The following is a 15,107-nucleotide window of genomic DNA, read 5'->3' as shown; positions in this document are numbered from 1 at the left end:
CATTGCCTTTTCTTTTCTTTTCTTTCTTTTTCAGTCTTTGAATTTTGATTACGAGCTCTGGCTATGATTTTGCACCGGGCACAAGCTGCTGAGCCAAGATTCGAACACTGACCGGCGGAGTCGATAGTACATACGCACAGCACACCTACCAAGCCAAACTGACTATCGGTCAGTTCTCTTGGATTGTTAGGTAACCACCCATGAGTCACGAAAAGAAAAGCATCGAGTATAGGCTTCGATCAAAATCAAACTAGCGAACATAATGACAGCGGTTGCCCGATATCAGTGGACCAGAGTGGGGACGGCAACATAGCATATTTTGCTAATATGTTATGTTCCACGAACAGATCCACTCAAAGAATTCACAATAAGTCAATGACCAGTTGACCACAAGGAACAAAACAGCATCGCAGGATTAGCAATGCCCACCACAATATATGTCGAGACGTCAATTTATCATTCTTGCTCTCAGGGTCTTTCTGATCCAAACGGAGAAGATTCCTAGAGAAGATTCCTAGGAAGTCGACCCAGATGAAGCCGGACCTCCGCACATCCTCTTCTGGAGATGCTCCAGGCTCGCCACCCGCTGCAGCGAGGCTGCTCTGCCCATCTTGCCAGCAGCCACGGTCGCGTTGATGAAATCGTCATCCTCTTGCGGCGAGGAATCTATCTCTGGCATGTAACTGTTGTCAGCTCCGACTTCACTTGGAGTGGCGAAGTAACTGTTCGGGTCATCTTGGATGGGGACGGCAGCATCAGAGGTGGAGTCAGATGGGGAGCCATTGAATGGCATGCTGAGGGAGGACATATCAGACACGACAGGGAACAAAGCGTTCATGCCTGTCACCCGCTTCACAGAGTCCTCTGCCATCTTCACCTGCAAACATGATGCAATCCCGCATTATGAGTGACCAGGAACGCTCATAACCGTGTTTGGAAGGTCTGTACGATGCAACAATACTTCGGATTGTCCCTCTAAAAACAAGTGTGCATAATTCACATAATGCTAGCATTTGAAACAAACCAAAGTGGTCAATTCAACAGATTCAGGGCTAAACCAGTGTATAACACAGCAGCATACCTTTGCTCTTAAGGTTTCAACATCCGCTTTTAACACCCTATTGTCAACAGCAGCATCATTGAACTTCTGGTTAACATCCGCAAGGCGCCTTAACAGTGAGGAGTTTTCAACTCTTAACTGTGCTACCTGTAATAAGCAATCCAACACTTAACTCACCAGCCAAGCATTTTAGAACATTCTCAACAAGTCAAAACAATAACATAAACCATCATACCTGTGCCTCCAGTTCATTCAGGTGAGCTGCCTTTCTGCTTCTTGAACGCCTGGCTGATTCCCGGTTGGATTGCTTCCTGGAAACAGTCAAGAAAAACTAGCATGATATCCAAGAATCGCATGCTCAACATCCTCATAGAAAAGAACCCAACAGAACATACGAATTTATTATCTAGGACAAGTAGTATAATACAGCACACAGATTTGCAGAATACCCTTTGATGCCAGCGATAGAGATGTGAAAGTTAACTATATTGTGTAGCTCACCATACCATTATATCCTCTCTATACATGTGTTTGACTGTGGCACTATGCCAACACAATTTTGGCTGGCAGGACTGGCAAGCTAAGAGAATTGCCAATTTCAAAATAAACAAACCACTATTATGACTTTTGGTGATTAGACTCGATTATATCAGCTTCAAACAACTTGAGCTTCTAAGAAACGTGCTTTGAATCCTGAATTAATCAATCCAAAGAATTAGGGCACTAACTAATACTAGATCCTATAAGGAAAGAACAATCTGACCTATGTCCATCAACAAGAAAAAAAAAGCCATACAAAATATACTTGTAGTGGTACTCAACTACAAATCTACAATGTCTGCCATACAGAAAACTAACATTGTAAGAAGTTGGAGGAGCAACGAAATGAGGGGTAAAAATCCTAGAGAAAGTGTTAAACTTGAGGATAGGGGGCTATGCATACATCACAATTGCAAGATAATGAGTAATGATGCATATACATTTCACATTCAGGTAAAAAAAATCACCTCCTCTGCAGTCTTTGTTGAACAGGGTTTGCATTTCCAGTAGTCTCAGCTTCTCCTTCCATGTCATCATCGTCTGATTGCTCCCGTGAGGAAGAGCTAGTGGCTTGCTTAACAAGAACATCGGGATTTTGTACCAACTGTGGACCTGATCCCCCTCTTGAGCCACCAGCTATCTTGGTTTGAACAGCCGGAATCCCATTACCTGATTAGTGATATGTGTACATGATCCAAGTCAGAGCACAGTACAGCCATTCAGCCAAACATGTCATTAAGAAGTCAAAACCAGCATTTACAGTTCTGTGCATGTTAAACCAAACCACATAACATGATGATAGTGGAATAATGACTTCGGCTACTTGGTCCAATTCTGAAGCAAGGCCCTAAGGATACAGCCATGCAGGTTTTACCAATCATAACAGGTTGATTTCCTTTGAGCATTCAAACCAGGATATTAAGTTCTCCACACTTAACTAAAGCACCAAAACATGGCTGCTACATAACAAGAGTATTGAAAAAGATATTCTTAATCTAAAAAAAGTATTATGATGTTTACAAGAATACAGAGAAAGAAATGTGACAAACTGAAGGTCCAACAATCATTATGCAAACATGGAGATTGGGACTTACATTAGAGCCCAGTTTCACAGCTAGTTGAAAGATGTGGCAAGAGGATATGAGTACCTCCAATGGAATTAAGAGGGCCCGCATGCGAAACATCCATATTTGTCAAGGATGAACCGGCTGAAGAATGTTCTGGAGGCATTGGACCAGAGGCCTGCCGATGAAAATGGTATGGGAAATATTATAAACCAACATACATCCAGAAAGAGCTACAAGAGAAAAATGAAGCAATGCATGTTGTACTCCCAGTTCATTTTACAGTAGAACTTAATTGCTAAGCGCGAAACATGACATGATTCAACTACAAATGTTTGGGATAGAAAACTCGCTTCTGATCAACATACCGGGTCGCAAAATAATATCATGAAAGAGCACTCAGCACAGGATTATATAATGCCGAAGTGTGTAAAGCTAATTCATTTATCACAGAAACGAGAATAATGTACAGCAGACAAATCAAGCTGATATCATTCATGTACTTACTAAAGCACAAGCACCTATGAAATGATACACGACAGCATAGTCGCATTTAACACCCAACCACACATAAAATGACACGATAGCAAATGTACAACACAATCTAGCATCTATGCAACTACCCAATACCCTAAACACAGGGATGCTCCACGAATTACACATTTCCTACATGCTGGTCGCTAACACCACCATCGCATCGCAAAGGGCTATAAATATGAATGGATGTTTTGTATCATCTACAGATCCCCAAAAAAACTGGGCAGAGCAGCACAGCACTATGCGCATTCAAATTGAAGCTCTTCTACTCAAGCATCTGCATAAGTTCTACAATAAGATGGATATTCCATGGGCCAATCTGATTTGGAACACTCATTATGGCTATGGTCGGATTCATCATGCTTCTACAGATAGAGGTTCCTTTTGGTGGAGAAACATTATGAGTTTTTGTGATCATTATAGAGGAATTGCAGCAGCCACCGCAGGAAATGGAAAAACAATTTTGCTTTGGAATGATGTTTGGAATGGTTGCTACTTAAGGGATCAATGTCCTAGGCTTTTCTCTTTCGCTAAAAATGAAAATGTGTCCCTGGCTCAGTTTCTGGCAGACAGCACTCCTCAGGTCCACTTTCACACTCCTTTGACTCAGCAAGCCCTGGAGGAATTGCATCTTTTACAAACAAAGATGGAGCAGATGCAACATAATAGTAATCAGAATTATTCTTGGCAATACTGTTGGGACAATGCCTCCTATTCCTCAAGAAAATTTTATCTGATTGCTTTCAGATCGATTACACCACCAACTCCCTTCATTTGGATTTGGAAATCAAAGTGCTGCAAGAAGCTGAAAATTTTCACTTGGCTACTTTACAAAGATGGGCTCAACTCTATAAACCTTCTTAAAACGAAAAATTACAGAATTGAAGGGAATAATTACAACTGTGCTCTTCGCAACCTCAGCTTGGAGGAAACCACATATCACCTTTTCTTTGAGTGCCCCTTCAGTGTAAGATGTTGGAATTTTGTTGGCATTACTTGGGATCACTCCATCAATTTCTTTGACACATGCAGAAAGCAAGAACTGATTTTCATCATCAATTCCTCATGGAGATTTTCATCATCAAATTGGGAAACTTGGAAACAAAGAAATAACTGCATCTTTCAAGGAGAGGCTCACTCCTTTTCTTCTTGGAAGGACCGTTTTGTTCATAATGTAAATTTACATGTACATAGGATGAAGCATCCCCTTAGTCTTACTTAACACCTCTTCGTGGCTTTCTAGCCGGCTGTAAGTTCTCTCTCCTGTACAGTGTTTTTACCTCTGTTTCTCTAATATATTTACCACAGCAGGGGCTTCCCTTGCTGTATTTCCCCTCAAAAGAACACAAGCAAGCAATAAGCGCCCTAAACATTCAGATCAAAGAGCATTGCAGGTGGACAGCGGTCGAGAGCTAAAGACAAGTGCTCGTACCATCCACATGGCGACGGCAGCGAGGTCCTTCTCCAGCTTCTGCTTCAGCATCGCGTTGTACTCCACCGGGTCCACCACCGCGCTCGACGCTGCCCCTTGCGCCCCCACCGGCGGCTTGCTCTCCGCCGCCTCCACTCCGCCCAAGCCCCTCCCCACGCCCACGCCGGGCCTCGGGCTGTCGAGCACGGCCTCCTCCAGGAACTTCTGGAAGTACCACTCCGAAGGGCACCTGTTCATCGCGCCCGCCGCGCCGCCACCGCCAGCTCCCCCCGCTCCTCCTCCTCCTCCTGGCGCAGCAACGGCGCCGGTGGCCGGCGCTTGAGGCTGCGGCGGGGCCCAGTAGGGGCTGGGGATCTCCTCCACGGAGAAGACGCGCTCCATGCGGGATCGACCGGGATCGCGACGCGGGGGGTGCGAATTCCGGGCGGATTCGCCAGGGTTCGGAGGATTCGAGGGCTTGATCTGGAAATTTTGGAAAGAAATTCGGCTGGGTTTGGAGGGAGGGAAGGGAAGAGAAATGGAAGAAGAAGAGAGGAGGATTGGAAGGTGGTTCACGGCTCTACGCACGCGATTTTGCGAGCATTCGTTTTTTTTTTCCACCGGCAACCCATCCATTTATCACTCTGTCCTGTATATATAGGTTCGAGATGACTCGTATATCTTATTCAACAGTAATTATTAGTGACAACTGAATAATTATTCAGTGATTTTATTCCTACGTCTCGTGGACATGAACTTTTTATTTTCTTACATATATTTCTTTGTGAGATTTTCTTACACCCATATTTTGTGTTTATTTTTTAAAACCATTATATGTGTTTGTTTTCACGTGGGAAATAGGACTCATGATATTAGATGGCGTTTGGACTTTGGGAAACAAGGGGTGGGAATGGGAAATAGTTGTAAGGATAAGTTTTTTTTCCCAACGTTTGGATTATAGGTTTGGGAAAAAAGTAAAATCTAGGATAGGAATATCATAGGCTTATTTCCCATCGTTCATAATCTAATGCAGTCAAACATGGGAATGGAAAAGATTTTTATTTCCCAATCCAGAACCCACATGATCATATTCCTTTGATCCTTTCCCGTTCCAACCTACATCCGAACACCAGCTTAGGAATTAACATAAAACTTTTTTTTTACACCGAATCTCCTTTTACCTGGAGTCTTCATTGGAGGCTAAAAGGGGATACGACGCCAGGAGATCGAACTCTAACGGGCTTAACTCTACCACTGAGCTTTGTTACTGAGCTCCTTATCTGTCCGCTTAACCATAAAACTTAGGTGGCATCGTAATTGTTTATTTTCGCGCGGGAAATGTAACATCATAAATTGAACCGTTGCCGTTGTACTAACAAGTAGCGTTTGCATTTTTTTTTTCATACGATCTCTTGAACTGAAACAAGAAATAGACCGCAGCTATATAAGTTTTAGCTCAATGTATACTGCGGTGGTGACATGGTGTCGATATACGCGAATCACGATCGATTATAACGCAACGTGGACAAGCTCAATCACTACGCGATCCATGCTTATCCCCCATGCTTATCCCCTTTTCTGCAGCACTACTGACATGACCAAAGTGCAGGCACAGATTCTTGAATCCTCCCTTTCCCGTTTCCGAATGGAGGGATATCCTTGTTATTGCCTGTTTGAGAATTTAGTCTCATCCAAAAAGCAAAAGCCATCGAATTCTTTCCACAGATAAAGACTTATTTATGTCTCCATTTGCGCACTCTCGGTCCTCTTTTTTCTTATTGGTTTGAATTTAGACATCAGATCAACAAAAAATAAATAAATGCGTATACATGTGTTTTTCAATTTAATCACCTTTATGTAAATTGCCAGCAAATTCATAGCTATATAACTTTAACTGGTGATGAAACAGTCCATAGACTATGTGGCTGCCTAAACCACAACAGCTCATAGTTCCACCCAAAATTGAGTTTCCGCTAGATTCTCCATTTTTTTTAGCTCAAGAATACATCAATGGACACTATTTCTCTATTGTTGCGAGTGAATGCTTCTTGTGTGCCTGCCCAAACATGTGCTACCTTTGAAGCCTTATGTTTCGATATCACAAACAATACAAGTTTCTACCAATCCAAGTAAACGCCCTAGTCGAACTCACATGATGATCCTACATGTTCATCGTCTTTCTTTCCCTTTAAAGCTGGGTTTTGGGATCCACTTGAACGCGAGATCATGGCAGCATGCCATTTGCCGGATACGTCTTGGCACAAGCAATTGACCTTTTTTTTTCATGGGTAACACATCCAATTTCACTTGTTCCTCGTCAATGCACAGCTGCAAAGATGCTATAGGAGTAAGCCATATGCAGCAACTTGTACATGGACGATTCAATATTTACACTGCTTCTTCACATCCAGATATGCTTCTGCTCTTTCATGTTGACATGGCAAGCTACATAGTTGATTCATAAAAGATTTTCATAGATAGACAACAAAAAGGTTCCTGCATCTGGGACCATTGAGATCAGGATCAATGATCATTATGTGCCCCAGCCTGAAGGACGTGGACCTTGGATCCCTCCAGAAGAGAGCAAGAAGAATAGTCTGGAGGCAATGTCATTTTCGGCGCAGCCATTGTGCTGCCTCATCCATGGACACCAACTGTTGGGTTCAAATCACAGACCACAAGCCAGCCATATAAATGATCATGACCTTATCCTCTTGTTCCTATCCTCTCAGGAGTCAGGACAAAATCATTCCAATATTCCATCTTTCAGACAAATAGGATCTGGTTATGAATTATTAACACAGTATTTCACAATCGTTTTCCTCAACACCAAAACAAGCAAGCAAGCAATAACTACCACCTTTATTCATTTGTGCGTTCTAGGCAAGGATAGAGTTGTTATCAACACCGGAAAATACCAAAGAACACTAGATGAAAAATGGATGCTAAACCCTTGACCAGACTATGGGAGTGATCATCTCATGGGATAGCGGCCTTTATATTCTTGCTGTACTCCTCTAGCCTATTCAGTCCTTCTTCAGGAGTAGAAGCTTCACACAACTGTCTAACAATTGTGATGCCAATGATCACACCATCTGCTCCCCAGTCTGTGATCTGTATTGTAAATAGTGAAGTTGTTGAAAATATGCAACACAGATAATAGTGTAACTCATGCTTAAAAGAATGTTGCTTGAGTCTTTTTCTTTTTGAGTAGAATGTTGCTTGAGTCTAATTCACCTGTTTCACATGCTCTGGAGTCGATACGCCAAAGCCAACAGCCACAGGTTTGCTTGTAACCTGTAGAGTCAGGAAGAAAAAGCATTCTTGAATGAACACAAATTTCTACAGCGATGTTTGTGTACTTGAACTACTTCACTGTATACTACTTTGCTGATGAGAAATAGGTTACAGTTTTCTAACCTGCTTGATCTCCTGAAGATGTTCTACGCGTGAGTTTACAATTTGAGCGTGCACCTGTAACTCCAACAGCACTCACCTAGATAACATACAACTTAGTAATGACACATACAAGTCAGTGTCACTAATCACTAAAGCAAATTCAAGTGCAAAGGAAGAATATGGTGTTTGAGATGCCATAATTTCCCCCAAAACCTCGATTCTCTCTACTTTCCTTTGTATTTTTCTGTATAAACATGGCAGTGAAATGAACTTCAGAGCAATCCTGAGATGACTATTTGTATGGTGTTTCATTAATGCAGTCATGTACTACTTCACGATTCCTCCCTATGTACTATGCACTAGTTCAGGACGAATTTTTTTTTTAACTAGGAAATAAATGAAAGATGCCTGGAACTGGTGACAAACTTCGAACAAATAGTTGGGATATTCCAGATACTCACAAGATAAACAAATCCTTCTGAAACTTTTGTGATTTCCTTCATCCTTTCTATTGGTGTGGTTGGCATTGTAAGAAGCACTTGCGAGCAAATCATGCAAAATCTATATTGCTAAATGGCTGAAACTCATGATATCTCGTATGTTTATCAGTCCACCATCATGACTAAACCACAAACTCGTGAATCAAGTGTCAATCATATTTATGCTAAACAGAAGATGAAAGACCCAGAAACCTCTTAATCTCTTGTAGTAATAGAAAGTACGGAACAACCAAACTTTGTACGACTCACTATGTAAGGAAACTTACCATGTACGCTAGATTGTTTGATAGTAGCCATGAAGTTTTGCACCCCACGCTAGGATTGTAGTATGTGAAGAGAACTATAGGGCAAGACAGCTCATGTATAACCCCCTTTCAGCATCTCTATGAGAGAATCGAGTGTAGTGCCTTTCTTAAGTGCCCGTGTTGCAGAAGCCTGAAATGATGTGTTACAAGCTGTAGCAAGCCACATATGTTTCAGCTGGTGAAAGAAAAGACGTTCACACAATCACACACATACCTGAATAACCGGCCCATCAGCCAGCCAATGGATCCGAGTATGGAACACCGACCTCAATCACATCCGAACCGCAGGAATCAAGGATCTTCAATGCTTACGATGTTGTTGCCAAGTCAGGATCACCCGCGGTGATGAACGGGATGAACGCAATCTGAAATTTTCAAGGGTTAGACAGGCAGTTTAAACTAAATTCCTCACCCAAAAACACTACTTGCCACAAAGGAATAGCATCTGAGGTTACCCTAATATTTTGTTCCCAGTGATGTTTAAGAGAAAAGAGAATGAGAAATTAATATTAATAAATAAATTTTAATGTATATATATATGTGTTTTGTTAGTTTTTTATCTTTAAAATAATTTATTATTTTATAATAATTGAGAATTATTTAAAGAACTAGTTTCTTTCGTAACAAATAAACTCCTTCCCGTGCATACGCTTGAGAGAGAGTATGGATACAAATCCTTTAAAAAAAATCGATGAATTTGTAGAAGAGGCCCTACTAGTGCATATGCTTGGCAGAGAGTATGGATAAAAATCATTTGAATTTGGTTCAGATGAACTAAGCTCTAAAAGTATCTATAGAATCACATCTGTCCAAAGTAACTTGCCTTAGTCAAAATCCTTCGAATTTAGTTTGGGTCTATTTAGTTCGCATACTAATCTTGCTATTATTTGTTATACTTATCTAAGGTTAGTCGGTCAAAATCTTCGTCATATTTTGATAAGATTAAGAGAATCTTAGCACACTTTTTTAAGTCATTGACATGCGAAACTATAGCAGCTGAAATAGAATATTATCATAATTATAATTATAAACAAACATATATCTAAACTGATCAAACCTTACTACCTTTAAATGTGTCAAACTATGTGCCAATAATAAACTCCAAAAGAAGATTAGCATTCACGGGCCGGACTAAGCAAGTGCATAGTGGACTTGCGACGTGCATATAACGGAAAAACGGACTGGTGAACACACTGGTTCAACGGTTCTCTAGTCAGACCATTGGGTCAACGGTTTAACCATCAATTCAAATGAAAACTAGCTAAATACCTATATATTATAATATAAATATAAATATTAAATATAATAACATTAATTATAAATTTAAGATATAAAGATGTTGATGTGCCATGTAAGTTCTGCCGAGCGAACATATAGCACCCCACCTCCAAAATTAGCTTACATCTCAGCTCACATATGAGGCAGGCCTGCATACACATAACATATCTCTTACACTTTCATCATCACTTTGTATAAAAAGAGATAACTCAAATGTGCTATGTTTGCAGCGGTAAGGCTTATAAGTGTGTCCTAACTTATTTAAACTATCAAAGTTATATTAAACATATCACACCGTAACACTTGGAGTATACGAGCCGAAATCAGAAACACTAATAGTGTATTACACTCTCTCCCTTCAGGGCTGACGCCCTCGGCAGCTTACTATGTACACGATAGATAAATATAATATCTCCCCTCAATATCACAATCATATTATGACCCCTTCATAGATTGACACGCATACACTCGTGTAATAAGAGTTGGTTCTAATATCATATGTAACACAGTCTCTAAAATTTACTTATAGTTCAATCCACTTGTAGAGTGAAACCATATATGTATAGCACATCTATTACATTTTTGTTATCGCTTCGTGTAAAATGATTGACCTAGAGGTAATATATTTGGAGCGCAAAACTTATAAGCTGACTTCAAAGTATCAAAGTGATACTTAAATTTCTCACGTCAGAATACTTAAGCTACATGATGAAAAAAAAAATACAAATGAATCAGAGTACGACGGAACATGTCGGAAGTACTTATATACTGAAATTTAACTTCATCGTTACAGGTTGCATGCGCGTGAAACATGTGCACACCGCCGTCCCCTTCCACGCATGCGGTTCCAAATCTGTCAGAGCTGCTCCCTCACACCTTTTGGCTTGCTTGCTGAGAAGGACATGGCCACAACAGAACGGTAGGGACGGACGCCTGCGATCCTATCAACAACAAACTTACCCATCAGTTCCTGTGGCCTGCCCAACATTGCCATGCCCTGTGTGGCTGTGTGATCGACTCCAAACGCACGCAGTGCAGCAGCTCCGGTTCCTCGCTCTCCGGAAGCCGCTGGCCGGGGAGAAATCCGGAGCTGGGATTACCTATAATTTGTCTTGCCGGACATTGCTTGATCGACGCTGGCTGGCCAGTCGAACGGTGTTTTTGGCTACATGTTTTTCATGGATTCTTACGGGGATTTATTATTATTCGCAGCTAGCATCTTTAAAGCAATGGCGCGACGATGTATATTTCGAGTTTGGTTTGCGAAGAGGACCTGCTGGTTATTCCCGTCCAATCGACGACGACAGGATGAAGGAGAAGCCAATACTTTATTTATTTATTTTTGCGAGGAAGGAGAAGTAGTCGAGCTTAATTAACGGACAAAGACCGGTGGTTAATTGGCGATTAGGCACTGTGAAAATGATGGAGATATCGGAAGAAATTAACTGCAAGGAGGAGCATAAGTCACTGTTTGTCAGGAAGCAGCCACCCTGAGACCACATGTATCGGAGTGGTGGACTGTCAGCAGAAGCATCAGCACCATTTGCAGCGTCATGAATCTTGTATATATTATAGCGTTGACTAGTTATTACAGTTACAGCTTACAAGAAAACTAGCTAGCTTTATATGATCTTGATCCTGCCAGGTTGATTATTTCTAATGTACACGCTAATAACCTAGTAATGATCTAACCGTAGAGTAGTAAGATGCAAATGATGATTCCGAGTTCCTGACTGGAGCAGTAGTACTCCAATTCCCTGCCAGAACAAACGAAAAGGCCGCTTCAGTTCTTCCTGTCCTCTTTATTTGTCTAGCAACGAATAATTTACTGGTCGTGTACCTACATATCATGACAGTGCGTTTTTCATGCTCCTAACATATTTCTCTAGCCTTCTCAACCCTTCTTTGGGGGAAGCTGCTTCACCTAACTGCCTCACCATTGCACTGCCCATGATTACTCCGTCTGCACCCCACTCTGCAATCTGTGTCCGTTTACAATTGATTTAGAAAAAAAAAAAGTTAAATTTGCAATACACAAGAATTTTAGCTGGTAATTTGATTTCACAAGACGTTTTTTTACCTGTTTTACATGCTCAGGTTTGGATATGCCAAAGCCAACAGCCACAGGTTTGTCAGTGACCTGCAAACAGCAACACAAGCTCTGGTTACTCTTGACTTTTCACTTGTTCAGCACAAGATGACTTAATTAGCACTTCCATTGTAATAGTATTCCTGCTTGCTGATAAGAAAAGCATTCCCATTTTTATTTCTTTTTGTAAAATGTATACCTGTTTAACCTCCTGGATAAGAGACTCGACACGTGTGTTCACGTATGCACGGCAGCACGGGGACCTGTAACTCCATTGACGCTCACCTACGTAATACGATTAATCAGGAGAAGGAAATCTTATATTATCAAGTCAAGGCACAAGCTAATCTTTCAACAAACAGTTAGGGTTTCTCTCCTATATACTGGCACTTACCAGATAAACAAATCCTTCTGAAGCTTTTGTGATCTCCTTCATCCTCTCTGCTGGTGTGGCTGGTGTTGTGAGCAGCACCTGCGTGCAGCCATTGTTCATTTCAGACGGAGCTTAATTGCTAGTAGCCGGTACAGTACTTGTTTTTTAATTTAAATTTCAGCAGTGCAATATATAGCCAGACAATATGAAGGAATAGTAGACACTTTGTGAGCTCTAATTGAATTGATGAATGGGCCTACCAGCTCTAGGTTGTTCTTCATGGCTTCACTCCTCATAACACATGTAGCCACGTAAGGAAGATCAGGCACTATAAGACCTGGAACATTACAAAAACCGAGTCAACAAAACTCCATTGTCACAACTCACAATGATTAAAAATGAATCATTTTTCGGAATGACATGATACAAAAGATCTTGAAGTGAAGAAAGTGCAAGCATGTATATATATAGCTTCAGAATCTAGATATCAGTTTCTGAAATTAATATGGACATGAAACTAGGCCATGGATGCAACATGCCAAGTGAAGAAATCCATCCCGTACGGGGAAGTCGGGTTAGTTACCGTCTGCACCGGCTTCTTTGACGGCGGCGGCGAAGTTGGCCAGCCCTCGCCGCACGATTTGGTTGAAGTAGGAGAAGAGCACCACCGGGCAGGACAGCTCCGGCGTCACCTCCTTGAGCATCGCCAGCACGCCGTCCGGGGTAACGCCGCCCGCCAGCGCCCGCGCCGTCGAAGCCTGCAGACCAGTTAGAGCACTTGTGCATCGTCAAACTAATAAGCTCATGCACGCGCAGGCGAGAGAGCGATCGTGTAGCTTGCTAGTTGTGCCTGCGTGCCTGGATGACCGGCCCGTCGGCGTGGGGGTCGGAGAAGGGCACGCCGAGCTCGATGACGTCTGCACCGCAGGCATCCAGGAGCCGCAGCGCCGCCGCCGTCGTCGCCAGGTCGGGGTCGCCGGCGGTGATGTACGGGATGAGCGCCGTCTGCGATCACGGCACACCAAAGCTCCAGTCAGAATTCCGTACGTATCATACCGTGCGTACACGCAAACCAGGCGACACACGCACGCGTACCTTGCCCTTTGCCCTGAGCCTGGACAGGGTCTGCGACACCGGCAGGCAGCGCTCGCCGGCACCGGCGGGCTTGGCCGGCGCTGCAACCGCCGGGACGGCCGCCACAGCCCTCCTCCGCCCCGGCGTCGTCACCACCGTTGCCGCTCGCCCCGGGAGCGGCAACGGAGCCGGGGAAGACGACGCGCAGCAAGAGGGAGATGCCTTGATCGTGAAAGCCATGTCGCCAGCAGCTAGCTAGCTACCTGTTATCGCGATCGGTAGCTGGTGCGCAACCGTGGCCTGATCAATCGCGCGATCTCGTGGGTCGGGCACCTGATCACTGTGGCTTGCTCCTAGCTACTGTGGTCGTGCTTCTTTCTCGAGCACTCAATGCTTGGCCTTTCTTGAGTTCTTGGTGCAGGGATGGGGTGCTTGTGCCCACGTTTATACAGCGGCAGCGGCCTGGGTTGAATTTGCCAGCGTGGAAGAGATGGTGTACGTGCGCGTGCGTCGATTATTGAGATGGGATGATTCACGTGGAAAACAGTAGACTGCTGTGCCATACAGTAGACTGCTGCGCCGACGGCGAGCAACGTCTGCTCGTCTACGAGTACATGGCGCTGGGCTCCCTCGCCGACAACTGCAGCTGGACAACACCCCTAGTAGCAGTAGCAGCGTGCGCTCAGCTGACACTATAAAAAAAAATATTAGTGATGGATGATAATCAATATTAGTGATGGGTTATGTAACCGTTATTTTTATCATGTTATTAATGATATGTTATTAATGATGGATGATGATTTGTCATTAATATTCAGTCATTAGTGATAGGTCGTAATCGTGATATGTCACTATTAACTGAATATTAGTGATATATTGTAATCTTGACCCGTCACTGATGACAGATAAATATTTTTCGTATTTTTTAATAAAAAAAGTTAAAAAATATTTTTTCACCCGAGCCACCCAACGTAATTCCATCTCATATGCCTCACAAGCTATATTTTTTATATCATTTTCAAGTTTGTGTTCTATAGGAATCGAATCCGCGACCTCACATGTAGCCACCTTAACACCTCTACTATCACATAGTTACGATAGAAACAGGATATTTTATCATTTTAACATTATTTGCCAAAGATCATTAGTTATGCGTCATAACCATGATCCGTCACTAATGATTAATTTTGCTAAATTTCATCGAGAGTTATAATTTGATAGGTGATCCAGAGTGTATTAGGTAAAACATGTATAATTTTTGCATACGAACTTCGATATCGATATTTTTTGACTCTACGAATATCTACAATAAAAAGTTACATCCGTTTCTCCCCCCATTTTATTGGGTTTAGAGAATTTTTGAGGCCAAAAATGGCTTGAAAGATTGAGTTCTCGCCTCAGAAAATTTCTGCACCGTTTTCAAAACACATGTTTATGTCCATAGCCACCACACCTTACATCAAATTTGACCAGAAAT

General features: G+C 42.4%; 1 protein-coding gene and 2 pseudogenes across 1 annotated transcript; all 3 read right to left on the bottom strand.

Moving 5' to 3' along the window:
* Positions 1–210: 210 nt before the first annotated feature.
* LOC133915254 (bZIP transcription factor RISBZ2-like) lies at positions 211–5,231 on the bottom strand. Its single transcript, XM_062358342.1, has 6 exons — positions 4,634–5,231; positions 2,749–2,842; positions 2,068–2,269; positions 1,296–1,371; positions 1,082–1,207; positions 211–877 (listed from the first exon to the last, which is right to left on the bottom strand). The coding sequence occupies exons 1-6, from the start codon at positions 5,012–5,014 to the stop codon at positions 515–517; spliced, it is 1,242 nt and encodes a 413-aa protein (XP_062214326.1). The 5' UTR covers positions 5,015–5,231; the 3' UTR covers positions 211–514.
* A 2,145-nt stretch (positions 5,232–7,376) lies between these two features.
* Positions 7,377–8,822, bottom strand: LOC133914078 (indole-3-glycerol phosphate lyase, chloroplastic-like; annotated as a pseudogene).
* A 2,516-nt stretch (positions 8,823–11,338) lies between these two features.
* On the bottom strand, positions 11,339–14,224 carry LOC133914077 (indole-3-glycerol phosphate lyase, chloroplastic-like; annotated as a pseudogene).
* Between the last annotated feature and the right edge of the window lie 883 nt (positions 14,225–15,107).

This window comes from Phragmites australis, chromosome 4 (assembly GCF_958298935.1).
Source record: "Phragmites australis chromosome 4, lpPhrAust1.1, whole genome shotgun sequence".
NCBI lineage: Eukaryota > Viridiplantae > Streptophyta > Magnoliopsida > Poales > Poaceae > Phragmites > Phragmites australis.
The sequence above is the reverse complement of the archived record's forward strand: the minus strand, read 5'-3'. Positions and strand labels throughout refer to the sequence as shown.

Coding starts and splice junctions, on each gene's coding strand:
- LOC133915254 (XM_062358342.1), bottom strand. CDS start 5,014: ATGGAGCGCGTCTTCTCCGTGGAGGAGATCCCCAGCCCCTACTGGGCC. Junction 1,372..2,067: donor CAACAAAGACTGCAGAGGAG/GTGATTTTTTTT, acceptor GACTGTTTCCAG/GAAGCAATCCAACCGGGAAT. Junction 878..1,081: donor TTGAAACCTTAAGAGCAAAG/GTATGCTGCTGT, acceptor TCATGTTTGCAG/GTGAAGATGGCAGAGGACTC.